Here is a 22,450-nt window from a genome sequence, read left to right as displayed (position 1 = left end):
GCGCTGCCCCTGGCCTGCTGGGCAATGTAGGGCACTTCTGTGCCTCAGTTTCCCCATCTCTGAAATGGGGAGACTGACACTGACCTCCTTTGTGAAGCTCTTTGAGATCTACTGAAGAAAAGTGCTACCTAGGAGCTAGGGATTATTAGGACTATTTGTTTTGAGGATTAAAGGGGAGCCTAAAATCACTACAAGGAAAAGACTTAGAAGGAAACATAGGGAAAGGAAAAAGGCTGGAGAAATTGGGAGTAAGGCAGGAGAAGAGGCCCAGAGTGCCAATCCTCACCACACTAATTAATCTTATTTGGATTATAAACTCTTTGGGTGAGGGACCATCTCTGTGTTCTCTGTTTATACAGTGCCTGGCACAATGGGGTCCTAAGCAGGGACCAGGGCTCCCGAACACATTAAAAATTATAACATGGCTGAGCTGAGTCACTGCCACTCAACCAACGTGGAAAGTGAAGGGTGTCCAGATCTGCACTGTCAGCTCGTTGGGGCAGGGAGCTTGTCTTTCCTGAAAAGAGCCTGGGACACACATAGCGGCCGGCACAGAGCTGTGGGGCAAAATGGCTGGTGCTGCCTATGGCCCCTGTAGGCCTTCCGCTAATGTGTGGGGAGCACATTGAACTGGGATGGATCACATGGCTGTGCCCTCTTTCTCTTTCAAACCCACCTCCCCAATGACCACACCTCCAAGTCCTTGGTGCTGCAGTGGGTGCCCCACGCCCATCCATGGCTCCTGGTACAGGGGGGCGAGCAGGGCTGGATTCCCAATAGGCAGACTAAGTACATGCTTAGGGCACCAGCAAAGCAGGGGGCACCAAAAAAAATGAGATTTTTTTTAAAAAATTTTGATTTATTTAAAAAAGCATCGAAGTAGTCATCATGGGAAAAATCGGAACTTTGTTAGACTTCCTTACACTTCACTACACACTCGGAGGCTGACGCTTCTTCTACTGGTGAAACAAACACCATTCCAGAACATGTGGATGTGTCAGAGACTGTAACTGATCATCCTATTCCTGGTGGTAAACCAGACATTGTTCTAGAAGGTGTGGATGTGTCAGAGACTGAACCTACTCATGCTGTAAATAATAGGAGAAAAGATCCTGGTGTGTGGGTTGATTTCAGTACCGATGATGTAACTTACTGGATAGATCATGGACCAAATGACTGTCAGCACGACACTGGGCCACTTGAGAAACCACGTCAGACTTTTACCAATGGAAAACAAACAAGATATTGTCCACAAAAAATATTTTTCGGCATGAAAGCGAATGGTGAGAAATACACTTGAGAATGGTTACTGTATTCACCATCAACAAAGTCTGTGTACTGTTTTGTTTGCAAACTTTTTGCGTATAAACCTTCAACATCCCGGGTTTGCTGCAGATGGATTTAATGACTGGCGGAATACTGTTTTAATTGACCAACATGAAAATAGCACTACTCCCAGAGACTCAATGTTGACATATTTAAATCGAAGACAGGGCTTTGGATTGGCACAAAAATTAGAAGAACAAATTAAAGGGGAGCGTGAATACGGACAAAATGGCTTGCAGCGTGTTATAGCTGATGTTCAAACATTAGCTGAACATGGTCTGCCTTTCCGGGGATCAAAGGACACATTTGGATCATTGCAGAATGGAAATTTCTTGGAATTGTTGGAGCTTGTGGCTCAGTTTGACCCATTTTTAGCAGGCCAGATCTCAAAATATGGGAATGCTGGCAAAGGTAACCCATCATACTTATCCAAGACAATATGTGATGAACTCATTGGTCTAATGAGTGACAAAGTTCGTTCAGCTATTGTGGATGAAATAAGTACTGCTGGGTACTTCAGTTTGTCTGTCGACTCTACACCTGATCTTTCACCTATTGATCAATTGAGTAGTGTACTAAGATGTGTCTCCCCTACAGATGGAAAACCAGTTGAACGATTTATAACATTCCTCAATTTGAAAAGCCACACTGGTGATGAAATGGCAAATCAAGTATTGCCTTATCTGTGCCAAGTTTGCAAAATAGATTTCTTAAAGTGCAGAGGTCAGTCTAATGCCAAAGCTGCCAACACGTCAGGGCGTTATCAAGGAATGCAGAAGAAGCTTTTAGAACAGAACAAATGCACCATACTCATACCATGTGCTGCTCTCTCTCAATCTTGCTGGCCGCGGTGCTGTTGATCATTGTCCAGTGGCAGTAAGTTTTTTCTCAACAGTCCGGTTACTTTATACATTTTCTCTGCCTCAACACACCAATGGGCAGTCCTTAAAACATACTTGGGCAATGATTGTGTGTTGAAATCTCTTTCTAATACTCGCTGGGAGGCACGCGCAGTGGCAACAAGTGCAATTCTGGAGTCCTACTCAAAGATTGTGGATGCATTAGAAAGTACAGCTGAAGACCAAGAGGCAGAAAACATTGCAAACAAGATGCAAGAACTAGAGTTTGTATTCACGTTGACCACGTGGAATGAAATTTTACAACACTTTGACCACACAAGTCAAGCTCTCCCAGAGAAAGAATTGGATTTGAAAACGTGTGCAGACCTCTGTCAATCATTAGCAGACCAATTATACACTTTGAGGAATGATGTCGAAAGATTTGAAGACATATCAAGATATCTTGCCTGATACTAACTAAAAAGAAGCCCAGTCCTGCAAGCGAATCAGGAAAAAACAAGCAAATGATAGCAGTGTATCAGAAACAGCATTGAATCCTAGAGACAAATTTCTCGTATCTACTTACTACGCTATAATTGATACACGTGAATTTCAGATGAAGAGGAGAGATGAAGTGTACAATGAAGTATCAAGTAGATTTTCTTTTCTAAATGATATGGACTTATCTGATGAACTATATTCACAAGGTTCCCAAAAGCTCGTTGACTCAGACCCTGTTGACTTGAACATGAATCTCTGTGGAGAAGTACGGCAGTTCCACTGTTATATGCACGCAACGTTTAATGAAACAGGAAAAATGAAATTCAGTCACATTCATCTTCATGACACAATACTGAAAGAGGGACTACAAAGTGTATTTCCAAATGTAGAGATCACACGACGTGTTTTTCTACCATTGATGATTACTAACTGCTCTGCAGAACGCTCTTTTTCTCAGCTGAAAAGAATAAAAAACCCTCAGAGAACAACAGTGTGTCAGGACAGACTTGATTCACATTCCCTATTGTGTATGGAAGCGGACATGCTTCGTTGAGTCAGCTTCGATGAGCTTATCCAGAATTTTGCAATCAGAAAATCTAGAAAGAAGCTATTTTCATTTCAGCATACATGTAAGTTTTGTGTCATTTCAAAAAATAAAATTTTATTTTATGGTATAGTATTGTTTTTATTTGAGTTACATATGGGGGGGCACCATAATCTTTTCAGTGCTTAGGGCCTCTAAAGGTCTTAATCTGGCCCTGGGGGCCAACATAGCCACTGCTATCTTTAGTGAAGCATAGACAGCATGGGGAGGTTGGCATGTGAGTTACCCCTTTCCTCACTGCAGTCTCTGCCTAGGTATGTGTACCCGCCCCAACACCACCACATCTGAGCCCCATGCACCAGATGGGCTGATCGGTGCAGGGACAGACTTACCTTCAAGTCAGATTAGAGCGCGGTAACCTGGCTCCGTGTTGTTACTGCCCCCCCATTGCCTTCCCAACCATACCGGCTTCGTTGGCTGACAAAAACAATTGCTCAGTACTACACCCCTGGCAGGAACGGGGAGATTCATTTCCGGATCACATAAGAAATTGAGCCAGCAAGGACGATTAATGACATGTAAAGAGCTGACGTGTGTGTGTCTGTTGTGTAAACATATCAACATGCATATCTATACACCCAAATATATTGAACTGCATATATAGTGATGAGTACATGCATAGACATATGGGGGACTCCTTCATGCTTACTGTGACTGTACCATTGATTTGGGGGCTGGGGGGCACTGATGTTTTAGGGGGACAGGGTGCAGAAAATAGGGTGACCAGATGTCCTGATTTTATAGGGACAGTCTCAATATTTGGGGCTATTACCCCCCAGCCCTGTCCCGATTTTTCACCCTTGCTGTCTGGTCACCCTAAGAAGGAAAGGAACAGGCATACACTCCAGTGACCTAGTGTATCACTTCTTTTCTCTCCCACCCTTCCCTTTGGCCTGTCTTCAGCTCCCTCGTGCCACCTAGTGGAAACAAGGCAGCACTGTAGGGAAACAGGAACTCTGAAACTTGTATCAGGTTTGCTGACACTCACGGTTTCAGTGCTGTTTTTGAGGGGAAACCTGGCAGAACATGGTGGAATGTACAGCCACTCATGCCAACAAGGACTGGCTGCAGCTGGGGAAGTGGTGCATGAAACTACAAGCACCCCCTATCTACCTTCCCAATGCAGGAGTGAGACTTGAACTCAGGCCCTGCTCCAAAAGATGGAGTCCCCACCCACTTGTGCTAAAGGAAAATCCCCATCATCGCGCACCAGGGCACAGATCCTCTTTGTAGGTTGCAGCCCCTAGAGGGCGGCAGAGTCGCAGGCCGTGAGCAAGTCAGACATTCCACCCCATAGGGGGCAGAGGGACAGACACGCTGCTGTACAGAGAAGCGAACTTGCAAAATCTTTAATATTATTGTGAATCATCCGTCGCTGAGTCTCCATCCTCCCTCAATAGACTGAGGGAGAAGGGGTGGCTGGGCACACTTGTGCTACCTCAGCCTCAGGACTGACTGTGGTTAGATTTTCGCAGCGGGTGGAGTATCCAAGGCACAGCGTCCTTGTGCGGGAAGAGAACTTCCCCATCGGTTGCCTTTGCCTCATCCTGTGGCTGCCCCTTTCCACGGCAATTCCTTGCGAACAACCTTTAACTGGCCTCCCCTCCTTCCTCTACAGCACAGGGAATGCTGCCAAGTGTAGCTAACCTGGCATTCTGCTCCCAAAGCATCCACCTTCTTGTTCCTCTTCGCCCAGAGCATTCAGTGATTGGCCAGCTCCTGGGAACTGCCCCACTCCTCTCCCACGGCGGGACCATCACCACATGGCTGCGGGCATTTAAAGGTTCAAACCATTTCATTATTTAACTAAAGCCAAAGACCCTAACTCCACAATATACTGAAGTTCAAAGTCAATGTGGAGGCTATTCGTGCTAGGCCTTGCTGAGTCGAGGCCTGAGTGAGCATGTGGTTAGCCGCCTTTGCCCCTCCTGCTCTGTCCCAAAGGGATTCCCCAGCCCTCAAGCCCTTTGATGAAGATTGCAGAGAGCCTCCTGCAGCGATGAGCCTGACACAGGCCAGGTTTGGGGCTGGAGTATGTGCCCCAGGGGACATTTCCTTAGAAACTTGCTGCAGCACGGAGGATTCTCCTACCCTTTGTGGAGTTTCTTTTTAAGCCTTTAACTGAAAAGCCCACCCCAGTTTCTCGCTCTCCCCAGTTGCTGAGCAGGAGGTGAACCCTGGGCTGGTGCTGCTCTCTGCAACAGGCAAGACAAGAATAGGTTTTCTTTCCCTTTTTTGTTGTTGGATTTTGTGGGTGGAGGATTCTAAGAACATCACCCTTGCGGAACAGGTGGGCACCAGGCCACCACATGCCATAACAGCCAGAGTGGCATTCCCTGGAGATGGCATTTCTCCTGGAGCTTTACTAAGGGGAAGGTTGGGGGGTGGCTCTTTATCAAGCCACTTCTTAGCACCTTATCAGTGATCGCACTGGGCTAGGTGGTGACCCTTGGTCCCATAGAGGGCGCTGTGGCACCTAAGCCCCCCGAAGGAGCTCACTCCCGCCAGAGGAGAGTGCACAGAGGGTGGGTGCAGGCAGGACTGCCAAGTTCTGTGAACTGGTGGATCTGGATGATGCCGTCTCCCTCCCACTCCTCTCTGCCCGCCATGTGCCCCAACATGCATGGACTACCATTGTCTCTGGCCCTTATGCAGGGCACCTAAGGTGCAGGGAAGCTCCTTGCACACACTCCCTCCTGCATGCGTGGCACAAAAGCTGGGGCAGCTATTTGCAACTGCAGCTCTGGCTTGGGAAGCAATGGGGATGCTGTGGGAACAGGGCTGCCCAACATGGGTGCATTTCATAACACCTTGGTTGGAATCAGTGGAACGCCCCCCATTTCCCAGCAGCCACCTCCCTCAGAGGAGCCGCAGCTGAACGGAGCCCAAGATACAATCAGCTCCCAGAGTGTTTATAGCTCTCCCTGTATACAAGTCTTCACACCTCCTCCACTGCACCAACCTCACTCCCTAGCCTCCTCCCAGGTCTTCCTCGCTCAGCCTTCCACCCCGATCCTCTCTCCTGCCAGTGCTGTGTCTAACCCAGACTGTGAATGTCTTAGGGCAGGGGCATTACCACTCCACGTGTCTGCCAAGGCCCAGTTGCCACATGAGGGCTTCTGCTCAAGCTTTGGTTGAGCGGGACTCACGGGAAGGAATCAAACCAACCCAGTCAGTGTTCAAACAGGCACAACACAAAACACTCTCCTTTATTTCTTTGACAATACGGAGAGTTTTGTTCAAAGAGGAAAAATCTGCTCATAAAAATCCAAATGGACTCCAAGCAAACTGGAGCGATTCCAATGAGTCTCTACCAGACGCGGACATGGAAGGAGAAGTGGCTCCGGTGGTCACCCTCCATGGGGCTTGCCAACTGCTAAGCTAGATCACTACTGCTAAATGGGAAAGTCTTAGCAGCAACTTCCAGACACTGCCCCCATCACATCTTATCTGTGCTGCCAGAATAAGCATGACAGCAAACCAGGTGGGTCCCGGGGGATGAACAAGGTGTAGGGTGAACAATGCTGGCCAGTCGAATCTGCGGCCAGTCGAATCTGCAGGCCTTCTGATCAGCTTGGCGAACTGGTTGCGCCCACCACAAATAAAATAAAGGCACTTCCCAAAGTTCAGTGGAGAGAAAACTGTGTGTTTGTCATTGGCTTTCAAACCCCTTTCATATTTCCATTCCTAGCAGCAGCCAATCCCTTCTGTAATACACTGCAGCCCCTCTGTATGGACACCCCTGCTGTCGTTCTACCCAAAACTCCGGGGATTCCCACACAGGCCAGGCAGCCAGAGCCCCTCACCCCCAGTTGTCCCACCACTACGGTCGCCTTTGGGGATCACCATGGGCCCAGTGCTGTAGTAACAGGTGCAAAGCAGGAGAGGGAAAGGCCAAGTTCAGGGGTGAAGACAAAAATCCAGCTTTGACCCATCCTTACCAGCCACCCCATTCTGTCTTTAGCTTCTCAGGAACTGCAGGCCTCAGTTTATCTGGATTGTCATCCCCCAAGCAAGGCACTTTGTCGGGAAGTAGGGAATCAAACCTCCAACGTTGGAGGGTGGGGGAGGAAGGGTGGTGGGGGTGAGCAGAGGTGCTTGAACTAGCTGAGGGGATCGGGGTGGAGCAGGCAGGGGGGCTGGAGATTCTCAATCCTTTCCTACATGGTACAAATAATACCGAACACAGTGAGAGATGATCACCTGAACCATTCTAGATCCAAGCTCATACGCCAGATACTCTGCTGGTGTAAATGGGAGTAGCTGAGGATGTGGTGCAAAAAGAGACAAAAAGAAAAGAGAGGAAGAGCTCCTCTACCTTGCTCCAGCATGGCCTAGACTGGCCTCTCCTGATAGCACATGGAGTCCCCCGATAGTAGTTGGGAGAGATGGGACAGGCAGGGCTACAATCCTGGCAAATCTGTAACCCAGCGAATAACTGATTATTTTTTAAATAAAGAACTAAATAAAATTAAACCCAGCCCCATAGAAATAATCTTCTTGTTGGGAGAGAAAACTACCAAGTCTAGATAATCTGCAGAAAAGCAGCCACAAAGTCCTAGCTCACCCTCATTTCCTCCACCTTTCATCTCATTCCATTGTATTCAGTGACAAGGCGAAACTAGTTAGAGGCACTCAGACTCTTGCTCTCCTGCTACGGAGAAGTTTAGATCCAGCTCAACCTTAGCATCACAGGCCCATCATTAGCCAGAAGAATCCCAGATCCACTCATCCGAACCATTCTGAATTTATGGACATTTAGATTTGAAGCCCCAGCCCCAAACCTGTCTCTATCAGTTTCATCTGAAGGTTGCATCCAAAACTGGAAGGACCTCATCTTCTGATCTCGGTTCAAACTGCAGCCAAAATCTAAGGACAAAAGCTTTCAGCCCAAAATGGCAGAAATATCACGAGAAATGCTGATCTCACAAGATTTCCATCGCCCAAGATGACGGAAATCTCATAAAATCATTTGTGGGCCAAATTGCCTGAGATTTTGGTGCCTTCAAACCCAAAGCTTAATGAGCTGGCCCAGAAGCAGAATCCCATTTTAAACTCAATCCAGATCCAACCGCGGCCTCTTTGGCACATCTCTAATCTGAGCAAACTCTCCCTGCCTTCCTCATTCCATGGCATTCCTCTTGCAGCAGATATAAACTACATGGGAAGGTCTCTGAGTTACTATAAAGAATTCTTTCCCACGTGTCTACTGGTGGGTCTCACCCACATGTTCAGGGTCTAACTGATAGCCATAGTTGCAGTCGGAAAAGAATTTTCCCCCAGGTCAGATTGGCAGAGACCCCGGGAGGTTTTTTGCCTTCCTCTGCAGCATGGGGCAGGGATCACTTGCAGGTTTAACCTACTGTAAATGGTGGATTCTCTGAAACTTGAAGCCTTTAAACCATGATTTGAGGATGTCAATAACTCAGCCAGAGGTTATGTGTGACAGGAGTGGGTGGTTGAGGGTCTATGGCCTGCAATGTGCAGGAGGTCAGACTAGATGATCACAATGGTCCCATCTGGTCTTAAAGTCTCTGAGTCCATGAGAAGCAGGTGGCTGACCATTAGGAGAGCAACGCAGCAACATCTCTTAGCATTGCCAGACTGAATGTGGGGCAGAAGCTTCCTGCAAATTAAGACACCCAAACAAAAGCAGAGAAGGAAGCAAACCTGAAAGACGGAAACATACTGAACTGGATATATTAAAATAGCAACTTCTCTTTCGGGATTTTTGGACATAAGCAGCTGTTAGAAGCTGACCTGAGAAGATCAGATTATTTCATTTAATTTAATTAATTTAACTTAACTCTTTTTTTTATGGACTATCAGATCAAACTCATGATTAAAGACAGCAACTCTAACTCACGGGAAGCTACTGAAACCTCCCCCCTCCCGTTACAACTCTTCCACTCATTTAAAACCCCTTTTCCTCACCTAGCGTGCAGAGACTGGGACAAACTAGCAAACACTAGTGACCCTGATCGTGGAAGAGCCCAAAACGATGCGACACCTGGCATTTATTTCTGGTTGCCCTCGAGAGAGATTTCTCGATACCAAAATAGCTTGGCATGTGGCTTTGGCTCATAGAGGCAAGCCAGTGTCCTTAGCCTGGCCCCACCTTCAGACTTGCTGCCTTCCTTAGACCTACTGAGATGCTCCTAAATCCCCTAAGCAGCTTATCAAGACTGCATGGACGGCGGTGGTATCACTAATGGATCAAGGACTCTAGCTGCCTCTGCATGCCATTGCCAGCTCTGTTTGCCAGAGAGGCTTGTGCGCGGCTGGTTGCTAAGGTCGGTGTGCGGATGAAAAGACAATAAAAACATGGAGGCCAAATACAGAAATAAAACCGGTGACATCTCCATCCCCGGCCCTCCCAAAGAAAGTGCTGAGCAAATTGGCCAAGGCACCGGCAACGCCCCAGATTTTAGATTCTGCCTCTCGGGCGGATGTCTGCGAGTTGGTGGCCGTAATCACGGTGCTGCAGGATGCCGGTCAGGATGTGCTTCAGCTGAGTGAGGCGGGCCCGCAGCGAGGTAGTGGCAAAGAGCCGGAGCTGGTCAGATGGGTCCAGGGGCAAGATGGAAATAAGCCACCAACACCAAGCTGGTCCATCTTTGGTGGCCTAGAAGAGAGAGAAGAAAGCTGCAGTTCAGAAAGAGGATGGGAGCTTGACACAAGCCCAGGCAGTAGGGCCTGGGACCTGTGGGATATCCTGTAGGAGGCATTATGCCCCTGGTGGACAGGATCGCCCCGTCAGACCATTGTTAGTCAGATGTCCACTTGGACATCTTAGTTACCCGTCAAGGGCCAGGCCCATTGCAGAACAGAACCAGGCTCCAGAATTGAAAGACTCAGACATATATACCACACGGTGCTCCAGAGTGCAGCTATGGCCAGAAAAGGGGCTGCAAACATGGCAATTCCTTACTCAAAACACCGCTTTCTGGGTCTTCAGATGGCTCCTTGCTTTGCTGACCAGGGGGCCAGATCCTCTCCTCTGTTATATCCACACAGCCCCACTGGGGCTACCCCACAGCAGTGTGCACTGTGTCCAGTGGCTTTTGCAGAAAGGAGAGTGTTGCCTACAGCAGTGGTTCTCAAAGCCGGCCCGCTGCTTGTTCAGGGAAAGCCCCTGGCGGGCCGGGTCGGTTTGTTTACCTGCCGCGTTCGCAGGTTCAGCCGATCACGGCTCCCACTGGCCGCGGTTCGCCGCTCCAGGCCAATGGGGGCTGCGGGAAGGGCAGCCAGCACATCCCTTGGCCCCCGCCGCTTCCCACAGCCCCCATTGGCCTGGAGCAGCGAACGGCGGCCAGTGGGAGCCGCAATCGGCCGAACCTGTGGACGCGGCAGGTAAACAAACCGGCCCGGCCCGCCAGGGGCTTTCTCTGAACAAGCAGCGGGCCGGCTTAGAGAACCACTGGCCTACGGCAGTTCTCAGTGGGGAAAGCCTTACCCAGGGTATCTTTAGGACCCTTTGTTTGCCCTTTGTTTGGGCACATGCAGCTCCTGGATCTGAATGCAGCACTGCAGCACCTATTCATGCCATTTAGGTGCGCAGTTGGGCACCTAAGTAATCTGAAAAAAATGCTCTTTAAAATGTAACCAGGTTTAAGAGAAAATACCCCACTCGGGGGAATGAGGACAGGGCCTGCCTCTAGTTTCAGGCTGTCTAAAGCAGCGTAAAGTCCAGTCACATTCAGAAGAGAATCTTTGCAACCAGTAGAAATGTACTCGCTTAAGAAAAGGAAAGCTTCTGTCTGCAGAGTCTGAATCCATCAGAAGAATGTGACAAGCGAGTCGGATCCAGCCCTTTGGGCACCTCGTCCCTAGCCAGAAATGCCATTTCCTTGAAGGAGCCGCAAATATTTACCTTTTTTATTTTGATTCCAGGAACAGTTTAAAAATATCTGTGGGCCGCCTGTTAGATAGCAGAGGGTCACAAACCGGCACTAAAAATTATGCTGAGCAAGGGAAACCCTCTCAAAATAGCAATAGGAGCAACTACTACGCGAGGCAGACCACGTTGCCTTATTTGTCCCCTCTAGGGTCCCCGCCAAACAGCAAGAGCTTTGTGGGGACTGGTTCGTCCCACAGCATATACTCTAAAACCAGGCAAATGGGTCTCACGGTTGACATATTCACCAGGACAGTGCCCGTGAAAACTCATGGTCGTGCACCTGGGATTGAGATATATCTGCTGAAAGGACCTCCCCCTGCCCTCCCTGCTCCAACTCAGACCCCTTGCAGGGTTTAGCCATGAGATCATAGTAGGTTCCCCTAGCAATTCATCTTGGCATGCAGAATACCTCAGTTTCCCCTGTGACCCTATCACTGTCCTCAAACCTGTTCTTGTTTTAAAAAGGAGAGAGTAATACATTGCTCTTTGGGGCAGGGACAAGCTGCAGCACCTAGCACAATGGGGCTTTGATCCCCAATTGGCACTTTTACAAACAAACATACATTTGGGCAGAAAATAGCCAGCCCAGTTGCTCAGTAGCGTGGAGTGCAAACTCCACCCCCTTTCCCCCCAGGTCTGCTAATGTACGATGGTGTGGCCTGCAGAAAGCCCTGATGGTCCAGTCCTGGGCTCCCCACACACTGCTCCACCAAGGCACCTCACTCTCGACCTGCAGTGCCTTTTGCTGCTCCTGCCCTGGACATCCGGGCCTTTTATTTTGTAATGATGGACTTCTGCTTGGTGCCTGTTCGATTTTGAAAAATCAGAGAGGGTACAGAGTTGATCTGCAAGAGTGATTCAAGTTTGGGAGAACCCCTCATGATGAGAGAGTAAAGGAGCTCACCCAGGAGCAATTTCATGACAGTCTCTAAGTGCCTACACAGGAATCTCTCTGCTATGAGAGGTCTTTAATCTAGCAGACAGAGGCATCGTGGGATCCAGTGGCTGCAAGCTGAAGTCAGCTACATTCAAGCTGGAAATCAGATGCAAATTTTTAACAGTGAGGGTAATGAACGACTGCACCAGCTCCTCAAGGGACACGGCGGATCCTCCTCCGCTTGGAGATCAAGCCTGGATGTCTTTCTAAATGCATGCTCTACTTCCACCACGGGGCTCCAGGTGATGCAGGAGCTCAGGTTAGAGCTCACAAGGACCCTTTCTGGCCATTGCATCTGTGGAATCTGTAAGTTTATTTCTAAGAAGGCAGCCATCCCAGAGGCGCCTCACCAGCAACTCCCTCATTACCTGGATGTCCTCTTCCTTCTCAGGCAGGGGGCCGCGGTGCATCAGAATCTGCCTCAAGGCAGCATCCCCGTGTTCACAAAACTTCTGCGCCTGCTGGTAGGTGCACTCGTGCAGACGGTGCAGCTCGGCCAGCTCTTCCCCTTCCACCTGGCCGGTGGGGAGATGAAAGCAGAATGAAAGGAAGAGTGATGGGGAGCACCCGGTGAGGGGGTGAGAGATCAGGGGAAGGGAGTTGGAAGGAGACAGTGCAGGAGTGGTGAAGACAGGAGAGGAGAAGAAAGCAATACAGGGATTTTAGATAAACTGGTTCAGTAACATAGTACATGCAGGAGCAGTGCGAGCACGGGTGAGGTTCCTCTCTGCAGCAGGCAGTGCCAACCCAGCATGACACTGCTGTCATCCCAGCCACCCGCCCCCACAGCACTGTGTCCATTTAGTGGCTCCTCGAAAGGCTGCGACCAGCAGAAGTTGGCCTGGGTCAGCTCACTCGCGGAGGGGGCCGATCCCATGTGCACAGCACCGGTTCCTCGTTCAACACCACCAGTGCACTGGCGAGCTATTCGGCCAGCGGGGGGAAGGGATGCCCTCCATGACGAACCTGGCCTGCAGCACAGAGGTGGGGGCAGCCAGTTAGGCGTTGGGTGCAAGGAGGTCAACATGGGTGAAACGGCTGAAGTCCGTTCTTGGAAACCCCCGCACGCTCTAAGCCTGGGAAGTAGAGATTATAAAGCACCAAGGGATGAGCCGGCAGCAGATGGCTGGAGCGAACGGAAATTCTGAGCCCCAGAAACGCGCCTGGAGAGAACGTTCCCATGCGCCAGAATTCACCGTTCTGGGGTAGCCCCATTTCAACCGGTGGTCTGCCCCGCTGAATGACTGCTACTGCCCCTGCTGTGCATTTATACAGCAGCCCTACGGGCTGCTCTCACCTTCTCGTCCTCCAGGTACTCAATATCAGCAGTGTTGTAACCGTCCCTGTGTCCCCGCCTCAGCACCCGGAACCGACACCTTCCTATCGTGTCCACCAGGGATCGCCCGTCGGCCAAGAACTCCATGTGCTGAATCTCCAACATGCAGCCGTAGTCCGCAAAACTGGAGCAGATGAGAGGGGAGTATGAGGAGGAGAGGGAAGGAGCTTAGGCGTGAGAGCAATGCGAGAGCGTCTTTCCACAAAAAAAGGAAGAAAAAGCCCCAGTAACTGGCTGGATGAAGGCCCTACACACAGAGAAGTTCCCTGTCAATCTGTAAAACCCTCCACTAAGCCACATACATCTGCAAGGGAGTGATTCCTCCAGTGTCCAGGACACTGAATTATGTCCAAGCTACGCAACCGGTAACTATGGATATATTTTACTCAGGGCTCTTGCATATCATTGCCGGAGCCCTGAGCATCTTTGACCCTTGTGACCCAGGTGGGCAGCCCACCATCTTCCCACCAGGGGAGAGGGGTTTTGCCTTTTGGAGCCTGTCAGTGCTGTTCTGAAAGGAACTAGAGGGGTGCCTCTTGGAGGATCTGTGCAGCTTCCTTTCCCCACCCTCCAAACTCCCTTCATGTGGATCATTCTCCTAACGGGGGTTTCCAACAGAAATGCTGGAAGAGCTGTAGACCACAGCACTGCTGTACCTGGCCCTAACCACTGGACCATCTTTCTTCCAGCATTGACAGTGGCCCCCCGTGGACATCACAGGGCCCCTAGACTGACAGCTACTATTTTGGAAGATAAAGACACAGGAATTGACATGTCTACAGCAAAAAATGGGGCAGTCGATAGGTCTGAGAGGATGAAGCATAGGTAGTGGGAGGAGGGGGTCACAGATGGAGAGATGAGAATGCAGCTGCAGTTGGTGCCTTGGTCCATGGCTCACCTCTTCCCACTCTCATACATACACATGCCAAACATCTTTGTGCCGGTCTCCTGGCACCTCCGCATCATGAGACGGTAGCGAGGTTCGAAGACGTGCAGCGGGCACGAGATGCCCGGGAAAGACATGGTGCACACAAAGATGGGGATGTTCTTGGTCAGGCTGCAGGGAAGGGGATGACAGGAAAGAAATTCTTGGTCACTGCTTTGAAACTTCACCCCTTTTCCGTGTGGACGTGGCAAGAGCAGCACATGGAAAAGCATAGGACACCAAGTCTCATCAGTCTCAAGGAGTCAATTTATACTTAGCAGGACCTGACCAGTCTCACAAACCTGCTCTTTAATACTGCATTCCACCAAGAGGCAAGGGATGCATGAAGAAACAATGCTCTGGCCTTGCAGAATAATAAATCATCGCCTCAGATCATCCAGGGGGCTATAACTCTGCCAATGAAGCCATCCAGCTGATCTGATATGGAGGCCCAGTGGAGAGAACCCCACCAACCCACCAGGTAGCAGCTTCTCAGTGAGATCCTCTCTGTTCTCTGAAGGGCCCTTTGAGACTGAAGGTCTCCCCTGTCCACATTATGGTACAGGCACGTACACTCGCTCTCCCGCCCCTCTCCCCACAAACACACCCACACACATATATTGAAGATGTTCTTTGTTTACTTTGAGAGCTCTGCCATCTCAGCCTCATGCACCCGTTTCCTGTCTGCCAGCTGCGAGGGAAAGGTGGCCGCCATGATCTCCACCAGCAGGACGGTGGGGTTGTACTTCCCAGCCTTCAAATACTGGAAGAGAGGGAAAGAGAAAGAAGTATAACCTTGGTCAAAAACATTCACGGTAGTGCAGGGGCCCAACTGAAGCTGGGAACTATCCCCACCCCTCATGGAGCCAAAGGCCATTTCAGATCAAAGAATGGGAAGGAGAGAGCCCACAATCTTCTTCTCCCAGTGATGTAGGCCCCTCCCATTCCAGCTATAGGAGGGTTTCCCACAGGTGTAATAGGATTAGGTGTTATAGGAAAGGAATTGCCAGACTGGATCAGACCTATGGTCCATTTAGTCTAGTATCCTGTCTCTGACAGTGGCCAATATCAGATGCTTCAGAGGAAGCTTCAAGAACACCCTGAGATAATCTGCTTTGTGATGGTCTCCTCTTAATCCCTGTTAGTTAGAGATTCCCTTAATCCCTGAGGCATGAGGGTTTAATCCCCTTCCATTTTTGTTAGCCTTCACTATTATAACCCTAGATGTATATAAATGTGCAGTTCCTCTGTGAATCTAGCTAAATTCTTGGCCTCAACTAGTCTTGTGGCAATGAGTTCCACAGTCTAATTGCATGTTGTGTGAAAAAGCATTATACGATCACACATACATGAGCAGACCCAGTACCCCATCTGGTAGAGAACAGTGCTTGCCAATGTACAGCACAGTCCTAGTCTTATACCCTCCTAGTTTGGCCAATATTGCTTCCAGGCCTGCTGCTTTTACAGCTGGAGCGTGTTAACAGCAGTGCTCCGATCTCCCTTCTGCTCCAACCCACAGAGTCACCAGAGGCTTCCTCTTACCTCTCTCAGGCTCTGTTTGCACAGTGGGCAGTTGGGCCTGTGGTCCAGACAGCGCTCCAGGCACTCCTTGCAGAAGGTGTGGCCGCAGGGCGTGGTCACTGGCTCAAAAAACATCCTGCAGAACCACAGGCACAAGGTTGAGCAAACCGAAGGCAGGAGGGTGGAAGAGGGGTGCGTGGAGTTACAAGCCATGATTTGGCCTTAGAAGAGCCGAAAGCCCAGGACGGAGAGAAGCAGAGAGCAGGCCCCCCAGGTAGCTGGGTCCCAGTCTAGTTAAGGTTTCGTAAGCCAGCAAAGCATGTGTGCTCTCTGGGCAGCCAGTGCGAAGGACGTGTGGGAGGCTCGCGGACGCACACTTTGAGCTGCTGCAGTCTGAACCAAAGCAAGGGCACTGCTTTGCGGGCAGCCCGTGGCAGATGGAGTTACCACACTCTGGGTGCCACGTGACCAGGGTGTTAGGGGGCAGGGTGCATCTTGCCCGCCACTGACACATGTCTCTCTGTGGCCAGAGCTCACGAAGGACCCACCGCGCTCTTAAAGCTCCAGCTGTGCCCTATGGCACCTAGGACTCACCGGCTATGCAACCTGTCAGGATGCTTTACTGGGGACCTGGCGGAGGCCGGAGCCAACAGGAGAGGAGACTGTGTTGCCATGCTTACACCCCAGAAAGGGGACGAGCACTTTACTGGGGATCTGCTTGTTAGTTTGTTCTATGAATTACTCTCACTGCTGGGAGGCAGGGGGGAGCTCTTAGAGCTAGAGCAGAAGGATGGCCACTGGTTAGAGCACTAGCGGACACCTGGGTTCAAGCACTGCCCTGCCATAGACCTCTTGGGTGAGTCTCATAAACCCAGAAGGGACCATTAGATCTAGTCTGACCGCCCCTGTATCACAGGCTATTAACCTGCACCCAAATCCCGCTATGTCGAGCCCAGTGACTTCACTTAAACTCAAGCATTTCAAACCTCAGGAGACTAAACTGCTGTGTACCACAGGTATCAAGTACAAGTGAGACAGAGATCCCACTGATGCCCTGCAATGGCAGGGAACTGAGTAGGTGAGACAGAGCTTTGTGATCCCAGGAGGGGAGCCAGGCCTCATTTGCGGAAGAAAGTGAAAAACTCCCAAGGTCCCAGCCAGCCAGTGGGGGCAGATTCCATCCTGACCCTGACTATAGCGACCAGTTAGACCTTGAGCATATGAGCTAGACCCACCAGCCAGGCCTCTAAGACAGACGATTCTCTGTACCAGCTCAGAGCACTGGTCCACCCCAACCAGTATCATGTCTCTAGCTGTGGCTCATCTCTGATGCTTCAGAGGAAGTTGGGGGGGAAAAAATTCAAAGTGTATGTTGGGGGTGGGGATTCCTTCCTGACCCCAGCAAGTGACTGGCTGAAGCCCTGAAGCATGAGGTTAGACAACAGTCATTATCATACTGTAGAGCTAAACGTGTTATGAGCATGCTGAAGGCAATGCAGACAATCCCATTCCCTCCATGGTCCATGAAGGAAGGGGCTGAACAGGGGGAAGCACAGACTCACAGTCAGTCTATCTGCTTCAGGTGCCCATCTGTAAAACAGGACTAACAGCCCTTCCCTCCCTCACAGGGGTGCTGGGAGGATACACAGCTTAAGAGGGTCAGGCAGCCAGAGGCTATGGCAAATAGAACCATAGAATTACCATAGACAGAGAATTCACCCTCTGACACCTGCCCAGCACCTCCATCTTACAATGCAAGTCAGCTCTCCTGCACCTGGTGCTCACTCCCCTAACAGCCAAGCCTCCTGGCAGGCAACTGACTGTAAAGGAAATGTGCAGCTGAGTATGACTAGTGTTTGGAAGACACGTGACCCCATGACACTCAGTGACTTTGCCCCAGAGCCTCACACATCACTGAACATCTCCGCTCACATGGCCATCTCCCCTTCGCCAGGAGCAGCCAGCCTAGCAAGTTATTCCCAGAACTTGCCAGCACTTGCCAGTCAATTTGCCAGGAGGCCCCAGCTCTGTGCAGCATCTTGGCTCGCACAGACCATTTCCTCTCATCGAACTGACGTCTACACTAATGGATTAATCGCATTATTATTTTTAATCGAGGGAACTCAGGCTTAAAAAATAACCAGCCCTTGAGCTGCAGACCAGGACTGGGTCATCCAGAGGGATTAGCGCTTCAAGCCACTGCTCCTGGGTTCAGAGGCTGATCTGAAGTCCCAGGGTGGTCACGGGGGCCATGGCTCAGGGACAAGTTGCCTGAGCGCAGTGCGGCCATAGGTCTCTGCTAAACAGAGGCCTGAGGAGGGAGCAGCAGGTTTAAGGTCAGGACTGAGGAGCCCTGGCAGAGCTGTTTGTTCAGGTCCTGTCTGCTGCTGGCCAACATACCCAAGCACAAGGCCTAGTTCTCCTCCCGTCCCTGCTGGTGGGCATTAAGGGTAGCTCCACTGAGCCAGAACACAGTCAGACCCAACTCGGAGAAAAGGCCGCATGTACCACTTCTCCTTGTTGCAGGGGCAAGCCATGTCCCAGATCTCCTTTCTCGCGGCTGGGAGAGGCCAGCCGTTTGTGAGGGAACATGCCCACCTTGGCCTGCTGCTTAGTTAGCTGAATGCTCCAGTGTGAAGCCTGTCTGTGATGCTGGCTTACTGCTTAATCAGAAGTATAAATCACCGAAAGCTTATGCTCAGATAAATTGGTTAGTCTCTAAGGTGCCACAAGTCCTCCTTTTCTTTTTGCGAATACAGACTAACACGGCTGTTACTCTGAAACTTCCCCTGATCGGCAGCCTGGGCTCCGATCGATGGAGTTAAACCACTAAAACCTCGGAGATCAGCCCCACAGCATCCCTGCTGGAGTCCTGGTGATCCCACACACGCTGTCTCGTCCCTGCACCTGCCTAGAGGCAGGGCAGGGGTTTCCTCTGGAGGCAACCGGGGCGGTCAGCATTAGGCAATGAAAGACGCTACATCCCACCAGCACTGACGAAGGCCAAGCATGCTGCCTCCAGAGCGTTCCCAGCGATCTCCTCGCCCAGAGAGCACTAATGACTGGCCTATGTGACTTTCCGTAGCAGGTGGCAGGGTCCCACCAAATGGCCCCAAAAGCCTTCCCCCGGAGGAGGGGAGGGTCCACCCAGACATGAAGAGTAACAGATTATTTGGGACAAACCCAGGGAAGGGAGAGAGGTCATGGGCCAGCAAGAGAGTAGGGACCAAAGAGGGACATAGAGCAGAGAGCCCTGGACCAGTGCCCGCTGCTTGGAGAAGATGTTAACAGGCCAGGATGTGCTGCCCAATGGAAGCGCCAATCATTGGGCTAACATTTCTCTCCTGGCTTCTCTCTCTCCATTACAGTTTGGGCTTCTGGACACTTGTACATGCCTCATTCCCCTCCTCAAAAAACAGTCCTGGGATTAAACGACTGGCGATTTTCAGGTACATTGGGCCAAATTCACCCCTAGTTTAACTCCACCCTCCTCAGTTCATTTACAGTGTGGGTGGTACATTTCCCACGGTGCCCATTCGCTGGCTGAACCCCCCCCCGCCCCCCCCCCGTGTAGCTACTAGGAGCAGGGAAAGGGTTAGGAGCGGCCTCAGGCCCAGGCTGCAATGTACAAACGTCTTTGTCTTCTTGTTGCGCGCACATGAGCCTTCAGGAGCGGGGAGGAGGACAGCTGTGTAAGGGTTCCAGGTACTCAAAGAGTTAAGTGGATAATGAAGTTAATTTTAACACACCCTTTGGCAAGTTTCACTTGGTTTCGCTATCAACTCACTCAATCACATGGCCCTCAGCCTACGGGTGCCTAGTGTTTTCATTACAGTGAATCACACAGAGTGCACTAGGAATGCTGACTTACGAGTTGGTGGTAACGGACTCTGTTATCGACATCAAAGGGACCGACCACACATTGTTATCCGTGTCCTGCGCGCTTTATCGTGCGTCCCTCGTTTAGCTTTGCCTGCGCTTGGGCATGAAAAATTTAGCAGCAAGATGTGAGCAAAAGGTCTGGGCCAGCAAACTGTGCCCCCAGCTCGGCAAAAGCCGTTTGGTGACTCACCGTATGCAGAGGGAGCACTCCAGGTCAGACACGCTCAGTAGGTCCCTTAGCTCTGGCTCGTGGCGATGGCTAGATTTTGCTCCTGCTGTTTCCTCCCCGATACCTAGAAGCAGAGGAATGAGTGATGCCCTCTGAGAAACGCTTGGGGGTTTTCATAGATTTAAGGACAGAAGGAACCTCTGTGATCACCTCATCTGCCCTCCTGCAGCATACAGCCACAGGGTTTCAGCCGGGTGGATTTCAAATGTAACATTTTAGCAGGCAGTGTGGCCTGGATCTCAAGTCTAGTGAAGCAAGCGTAAGACCAGGAGCAATCATTTCTGCCCTGCCGCTGAGTGAGTCATTCTGCATGGCCTGAGTGAGTCATTTCATCCCTCTAGGTCTGTTTGCCCATTTGGAGAATGAAACTAATTCTCTGCCTCCCACGGGTGGTGTGAGGTGTAAATCGTTACTACCCAGACAATGCTTTGAAGAGGAAAAGCCAAAGTGCTAGGTAGCGTTATCTAATTGCATGTGTGTGTCGTGGCAGTCATCATGCCCAAAGCTAAGGCCAAGTTCATACTTTGGAAAAACATTTTCCCCCCGTGTGTACAGGACAGGAAGTGTTTCTCACTCCGGAATGGAGGGCCTGATCCAAAGCCCCTGGAAGATATTGGGAATATTTCCACAGACTTCTGTAGGCTTCTGGTTTGAGAGCAAAGTAACTGCACTTGTCTTTTAAGCCTGTCTATGTGGAGGACACACTGTAACTGGAGCAGGCATTAACAGCTGCCTTTCTAAGTGAGAGTATGCATGGGGAAATCACCCTGCTAAATATGCTGGAAGCACATCTGCTGGAAGAAGGGAATTCACAGTACAAATGGGATGGGATGGAATTCACAACCACATGATGCTGTACTTCCAAATACAACTCCAACCTGAATCCAAATACCCCAAGCCAGTCCCCCCAGCCTACGAGACCAGGTGAGGGGGATAGACACTGTCCAGTTCAGGTCATGGCCTTCTGCTCTGTACTTCCTATGATGAGGAGTCTGAGAAGGTGTGACTCTAGGGTGGAGTTTGACCACATACAGTCAGAAGTCTCTGGAGTAGACTTCTCTACCCGGCTTGGTGAGGGGACACACTCTAGAGGAGACTGACAAAGCCTCATTAAGAAATGTTGGGTTTCCACAACCACTGAGACTCTTCTACTCTCCATGAATATTAAGCCCTATCCACCGTAGGTCCCAATGCCAAGAGAGAGGCTGCAAACTTCCCCTGCAATGGAGGACAGGGTGACACACACACTTGCGGCATTTCGATGGGCTTCCAGGTGTCTGCAAGGCCTCCTACCTAATGATCTCCCCTCTTGCTTCTCTGTCGAAGTCCCTGAGTCTTTCCTTCTCCTCAACCACCAGGCAGGCTGCTGGGGAATTTGAGGCTCCAACTGGCTAAGTTCAGACAAAGCTTCCCCCTTCCCATCCTCCGTCTCTCTCTCTGGATCCTGGATCACAAAAAATAAAAAGTCAAGCCTGATACCCCTGCCTCTCCTGCATTCCCCATAGACACGTCTGCACTACTGAGTCACAAGGGGGAAGGATTTTCCACTCATGCTGGGCATGGGAGCTCCCAGGGAAGGATTTTACACCCACACTACAGAGGAGAAACACACACACATTACAGAGGAGAACAAAGATGCCGTCCCCTTGTTATCCAACCGGGGCACCTATCATGCATGCAGAGGATGGCCAGTGTTGTGCTTAAAACATGGGCCAACTCTCTCCAAGCTCCGCCCACTCCCTGGGTATGGCTGAACCCACACTCCCCCGTCTCCACGTCCCTCCTCACCTGGCGGGGTCTCCCAGAGAGGGTAAAGTAACAATAGGAGAGGAGCTTTCATTAAGAGAGCTGGCCTGAATTTTTCCTCACGTAAAGCTTTTCAACAAAAAATCCCCCCTCCCTTTTTTTCCTCGAAAAATGAAACACGGGGGGGGGGGGGGGGGGGAATTTGCTGTCACATCTTTTGTTGCCTGAGATCAGTTTGGAAATATTTTGCTTACCAAAAACACAGCAGGGGGGAAAAATCTGGAAAATGGGCGTGTTCTCATACCTGCCCAATCCCTTCACGAGATGCGGGGGTATCGCTTTCCCGGTGTTCAACCCACCCTGTTCACCCCTTTGCGGTGCTGAATCTCTGCTAGCTGCAACTCCCTCCGTCTTTCCTTCACCCCCTTCCCAATCCCAGAGAAAGACACGTCAGTGCTCTTGGTTACACACACCCATCCCTCTGAGTGACTATCTTCACCTGATCTTTGCACCTGCACGCATAACCATAGCAGGCCCAACAGGCCTCCTCACCTGCCCACACTCTCCTGCCGCAGAGGGCCTTAGCAGAGGGCCTGCTCCTTCCTTCCCTGAGCTGGAGCTTTTAAAGTCCAGGCTGGCAGCACTCAGTAGTTCCACAACAGTGCCGGGCAGCGGGGAGTCATCCTGCGTGAGGAGCTGCAGGC

The 22,450-nt window shown here is 50.6% G+C and overlaps 1 protein-coding gene across 4 annotated transcripts in view; it reads right to left on the bottom strand.

Annotated features, from left to right (window-relative positions):
- Positions 1–22,450, bottom strand: part of LOC140915533 (LON peptidase N-terminal domain and RING finger protein 1) — a 52,771-nt gene that overhangs the window by 18,402 nt on the left and 11,919 nt on the right. The window contains exons 4-12 of one of the 4 annotated variants that reach the window (XM_073355287.2): positions 22,299–22,442; positions 21,294–21,444; positions 19,962–20,064; positions 15,911–16,025; positions 15,010–15,131; positions 14,342–14,500; positions 13,405–13,567; positions 12,476–12,622; positions 6,449–9,895 (exon numbers count right to left, since the gene is read on the bottom strand). In XM_073355287.2, the coding sequence (XP_073211388.1) occupies positions 9,698–9,895; positions 12,476–12,622; positions 13,405–13,567; positions 14,342–14,500; positions 15,010–15,131; positions 15,911–16,025; positions 19,962–20,064; positions 21,294–21,444; positions 22,299–22,442 (1,302 nt within the window). In that variant the 3' untranslated portion in view covers positions 6,449–9,697. The other 3 variants (XM_073355288.2, XM_073355290.2, XM_073355289.2) reach the window with 3 other exon arrangements.

Source organism: Lepidochelys kempii, chromosome 8 (genome assembly GCF_965140285.1).
Source record: "Lepidochelys kempii isolate rLepKem1 chromosome 8, rLepKem1.hap1, whole genome shotgun sequence".
NCBI lineage: Eukaryota > Metazoa > Chordata > Testudines > Cheloniidae > Lepidochelys > Lepidochelys kempii.
Note: the sequence above shows the minus strand (reverse complement) of the source record. Positions and strands in the feature narration are given on the sequence as shown.